This window comes from Glycine max, chromosome 11, assembly GCF_000004515.6.
Source record: "Glycine max cultivar Williams 82 chromosome 11, Glycine_max_v4.0, whole genome shotgun sequence".
Classification (NCBI taxonomy): domain Eukaryota; kingdom Viridiplantae; phylum Streptophyta; class Magnoliopsida; order Fabales; family Fabaceae; genus Glycine; species Glycine max.
In genome coordinates, this window is record NC_038247.2 from 3,224,076 (window position 1) to 3,229,613 (window position 5,538).

At 32.2% G+C, this 5,538-nt stretch overlaps 1 protein-coding gene across 1 annotated transcript; it reads left to right on the forward strand.

Moving 5' to 3' along the window:
* Window positions 1-1,772: 1,772 nt before the first annotated feature.
* LOC100791810 (transcription factor bHLH25) lies at window positions 1,773-4,218 on the forward strand. The gene is made up of 5 exons (XM_003538734.4): window positions 1,773-1,856; window positions 2,178-2,262; window positions 2,350-2,931; window positions 3,108-3,461; window positions 3,589-4,218. Exons 2-5 carry the CDS (start codon window positions 2,224-2,226, stop codon window positions 3,661-3,663), a joined length of 1,050 nt encoding a protein of 349 aa, XP_003538782.1. The 5' UTR covers window positions 1,773-1,856; window positions 2,178-2,223; the 3' UTR covers window positions 3,664-4,218.
* Window positions 4,219-5,538: the final 1,320 nt, after the last annotated feature.

Genomic DNA, 5,538 nt, shown 5'->3' on the forward strand with positions numbered 1-5,538 from the left:
GCATGTGTTAATATCTTTCATTTCTTTTTCTTCTTAGTTCAATTTTTTTTGTGCGTGCTAGGTCATTTTGTTGTTGCATTTTTGTTAGACGTGTTTCCAATCATGTCTATGTTTTGTTCTCGCATTTGTGTTTTTAACTCTTTTTTTGAATTATTTATTTTTTATGACTAGATGTTTGGTATAATGTCTTAATTAAGAGCTCAATCTTTTTGAAGTATTAATAACAATAAAGTAAGAGTCAAATATTGAAGAAAAAATGTTATTACCTTAAGAAAGTTCCCTTCATAGGGTCAATTATTAATTTGTTATTGAGTATTTAACAAAGATGTTAGGACAATTCCATCTACTTGCATATTTCAATTTACGTTTGTTGATGATGTTAATAAAATGGGGTAAAAGTAATGTAAAAAAAAAAGAAATATCTAATGCAATTTGAGTAAAAACATAGGGATGCGAGTATAATAAAGATGTTAAGACAATTTATCTGCTCACATAATATTAGTTAAAACCGTTAATAAAAGAGGGGTAAAAGTAACCTAAAAAAAAAAAAAGGAATGTTAGCTACAATTTGAGGAAAATACGACACACACATTAATAATAAATTTTTAAAAAATATTCATTTAACAATAATAAATAATATTAAAATTTTACCTTTAATTTAAAGCATTGAGAGTGAAACTTTGAAGTCCGGCATCACGGGCGGATCCTGATTATAGGGTGCAGGGCAATTGTCTCATAAGATTTTTTTTATTTGTATATGTGTTATAAGAAAAATGGTACGTTCCCTGGAAAAATAGATATTATTTCGATAAGATGAATTTTTTAAAAATAAATGCAAAAAAATATAAGAAATAAAAATGAGAGAATAAATTAATATTAATTTTATTTCTTTTATCTCTTTAATTTTTTTTATAATATTAACAATAAAAAGATCATAATTTTTTTTAAAGTATTAAAATACATCAAAGATAATTGTAATTTGTAAAGACATAACTATTTTGGATTTTTTTTAGCATGATACGTATTTTGTGATAATTAATGATAATATTATAAGTTATTTCTTGTCTCCATTAACAAAAATTTCGGGATCTGCCATTCGCATCTTGTGTTGACATTGGTTTTGGAATTTTTTAAAATTTTTTGTGTGTTATGCAGAAAAATAAAACTTTAATGAAAATGAAATTAATCTGTGTGCTAAAACAAAAATTACAAAATGAGACTTTTGTACAACCCTACAGGCATCAATGGGTGAAACTGTATTACGTTACTCATTTTACTTTCTGTGAAGGATATGTAAAATTAAGAAATGTGTGTATATCATTGATATTTACAAATTAACTCAACTCATGCTTTCTTAGTTTCATTTTCATTTATTTTTTCTGGACTAATTATCGGTTTGCGTGCTATATATTTATTGACGTGACAGTCATAACAATGACTATGTGACAACCTGCATATCTTATCATGGATCTCAACTCACTGATCCAACAAATTTTGAGCCTTGATTAGCAGAAAGTAAAAGTAAACCTTAAATTCTCAAAATGATAGACGTGCTAAAATGTTCCAAAAAGAGGCGTATGATCTAAACGAAGAATACCCAAGAACCCATAGTTTGACCAGAAGTTTGTGAGTGAAGACAGGGATCAGCCGCATTCAAAAGTCACCAACTGACTCGGAAAGAAAGAAAATGGGACATTTTCACACGTGCTCCTATTGACCCGGGTATGAAGCGTGTATGGTGCCCCTATATATCTAAAATTTTGCCAACATTGCTCTTCTCATCTTCAAACTTTATAAAATTAATCTCTCTCTTCAATCTTCATCGTCTCCATCAGTCTTCTAATTTTCCAGTCAAGGTAGCCGATGCTCTCAATCTCCTTTCCATCCTCTAATACCTGTGTTTGTGTTTTCTTCAATTATCATGTCCCAGTCTCTTCATTAATCATGATCTCCTCAACCCAAAGTTAACAAATACTTGAAGCTTTCAAATAACTGAAATAAGTAGTACTAATAATTTCAGTGCTCTAGTTTATTTTTTTGGCCATTTTATCGATTAAAGTTCAATTTACTAGTCCTCTCATGCATATGCACATCGTTTTTAGTTCCCCATTTAACAATTTGGAAATCTCGTTTCTCAATCCCTCAATTAACTGATGTCTTGCTTGACTCTCTTTCAGTGCCCTACACTACATCACATCAAATTAGTAGTAATATTCAAGAAAGATGATGGAAATTGCGAACCACTACTACTTGCCTGAACTTGTAAGCATGCATACTGATCAGAAGATTTGAAGCAAAAAACTAGATATATAAACCGAGAAATTAACATTAATCTGATTTTTTTAACAGGGAATTGAGGATCCAACCTTGTTTGATCAATACCCGATGGATTCATTTGCATGTCCACTCGATGACTTTGACTTCGAGTCTTTCTCCGGGTCCCCAGAGAGCAACTCCTCTTATCAGTTCAACTCCGAAAGCACACCAAATTGTTTCCCTGCTGAAAGTCCTGATCAGTCTTTTGTCCCTGCAAGACCAACCAAGAGGCTCAAGACATTCAATACCTCCAACACTTGTGCCAGTGACATAATTTCCCACAAGGTTTCTGCCTCTTCATCCTCCCAAGTTATTTCCTTTGACCACTTCAATGCCCCATCAGATGCTTCTTCCCTGCAATTTCATCGAAACCTGGACTTCGATGTGAAGCCGAAAATCGAGAAAGCGTCTAGTGGGAACATGGATTTTGCAGCTTTCGTTTCTCACGGTTCGTATGTGGACAAAACATTCCTAAGTTCTGATACGAATCAGGTTGGAATAACCTCTAGGAACCCAATCCAAGCTCAAGAGCACGTAATAGCTGAAAGAAAACGGAGGGAAAAGCTCAGCCAGAGGTTCATTGCTCTTTCCGCCATCCTCCCTGGCCTCAAGAAGGTACTGATCTCACGTTAATAATTTCTCTGTTAATCTCAATTCTCATGCATGATGCACCTCAGTTACAATTTATTTATTTATATATATGATCAGCACTCACGATTGAAAACTTAACCTATGTTCAATAAACTATAACTAAATGTGTAACTAAGTTATATATATGGTTGCATGCACAGATGGATAAGGCTTCTGTTTTGGGAGATGCTATAAAGTATGTGAAACAACTACAAGAACGTGTGCAAACTCTGGAGGAGCAAGCAGCGAAGAGAACAGCAGGGTCGAGAGTGCTGGTGAAAAGATCTATTCTCTTTGCTGATGATGAAAATTCTGACAGCCACTGCGAGCATTCACTCCCAGAAATCGAAGTCAGAGTTTCTGGGAAAGACGTACTCATCAGAACTCAATGCGACAAACACAGTGGACATGCTGCAATGATACTCAGCGAGTTAGAAAAGCTTCACTTCATTGTCCAGAGTAGCAGCTTTTTGCCCTTCGGCAATAACAATACTGATGTAACTATTATTGCTCAGGTAAACGATTATTAACAATTCTCATGCATGTATGTAGTTATTAGTTAATTATATTTAATTTGATTGCCGAATTTCTTTTCTCTGCTACTTAATTTCTCACCAACATAGTATTTGCTTTTTGTTACAGATGAACAAGGAAAACTGCATGACAGCAAAGGATCTCCTAGGAAGGCTACGACAGGCGTTGAAGCAGTTCATTTGATCACATAATAACTAGTTCAAGGAATTTAAGCCAGTGATGGTTGTGATTAGATTAGAGGAATAAGTTTGGTCAATAATGATTTTTATCGCAGTGCTTTATTTTTCCTTTTTCGTCCATGATGTGGATTCTGGAGTTACATATCAAGGGCCTGCGAGTATCTGTTTGCATAGGACTTACATGGATTTGTTCATTCTGCTGTGAGGTGTGGGGAGTTTCAACAGAAACAACACATGATGCCAAAGTGTTTTATTTTTTCTGTTGCTTTTTTGCGTAGTTGATTGGTCGGCTACGTTACCCTACACCAGAATAGCATTTTCAAATCTCAGTAGTTCTTTTTCCCCTCATCAAAGAGGGCTTTTTGAGAGGCTTTGACTTAAAGATCACCTCTTTCTTCTCTGTTTCCATGTTGTGAAAAAGGTTCCGGTTTGATAGATGCTAAATAGTGGGCATTCATTTAAATTTGTTTCTCATGTCGTTTTATGTTCTGTTACTTCTGTATACAATCATTCTGGTTATAATAGCGACAAGTTGATGTCTTTTTTTTCTTTTTTAAAATATATTTTGTACGGTTTGGTTGCATATCTTTTTGTTTGGGTCAAGGTATATATATATCTTGCTTCGAATATTCATTCATGTAAAATGATGGGTGTGTACCCAAATGCACATTTTAGAAAGATTAAAAAAGAGAAGCATGTACATGTCGGTCTAGCGGTAAAAGGTTTAAATAGTCTGTATAAAGTATAAATTTTTAATTTTATTATTGTTAGTGTACATGAAAAAGATAAGTATAAACATAATAGATAATATAATGTAATAAAAAGAAATAATAATAATAATAATAATAAATGTTAATTATGTGTATGAATTGGAGAAATATTTAGATATTATTATTAATAGTGTAAATTATACAATAGTCTTTTCTTTTTTATTTCTACACTTATTCTTATATATTATACTATTTTTCTTAATTGTTTAAAAAATATTACATCTAAGATTACTTCATATTGTTGTAAATGCTAGAAAAAATAAATATGCAATCTAAAAATACTTCAGAAATCTCAGTTTAATTTAGACTTACTAATATATTTTTTCTACAAACTCTTACTAATATTATTTGAGTAATGATTTTTTAACATTTAATTTTTTTAACACTGATAATAGCTTTTAAAGTAGTTTTTAACTAATTAAATAGTTAAGTTTGGTGCATGCTGTCGTAGGCAAATTGGCGGATCATGGGTCCATCTGAGATAAATATGACAATTGCAATTTAATACAAGAAACGACTTGGTCCCATCAGAGATTATGCAATCTCCTTGCTAATCTGGTAATCATTTAAATATACACGTACCTTTCTTCCTTCTAGAGCAACGCTTAACTATTTTATATTATTGTTAGTTCGATCATAATACTTCACATTATTATATTATTACAGTTTATTCAAATCAATTTACAAATTCTTTGCCTTTTGAAACCATGACCAATTAAAAAAATAGACAAGAATGCAAATTTTATGTCCACCTGGTTACTGATTGATTTTAATGATTACAGGATGTTGATATATATATATATATATATATATATATATATATATATATATATATATATATATATATATATATATGTGTGTGTGTGCGCGCGCATTAAAGTTGAACAGTTTGGCGGTTCGCTGTTCTAGTCATACCAAACAACAAACTGTAGTAGCTGGGCTGGGTCTCATTTAGTGGGGCGGGCTCGCAAAAAGGAGGGGTGAATCAACCCCAGTATCTGGCTCTTAAAATATTCAAGCCCTTTCCACTCCAACCAACACATTATTATTTGTCATTTTTGAACTTAATTATCAAATGAGAAATGTGTTATGTACAGTGAGGACGTGCA

Bases quoted from the DNA above. Each gene is read 5' to 3' on its own strand.
- LOC100791810 (XM_003538734.4), top strand. From the start codon at position 2,224: ATGATGGAAATTGCGAACCACTACTACTTGCCTGAACTT. The intron at 2,932-3,107 runs GTACTGATCTCA...TTGCATGCACAG, and splicing joins TCCTCCCTGGCCTCAAGAAG to ATGGATAAGGCTTCTGTTTT. The intron at 3,462-3,588 runs GTAAACGATTAT...TTTTTGTTACAG, and splicing joins ATGTAACTATTATTGCTCAG to ATGAACAAGGAAAACTGCAT.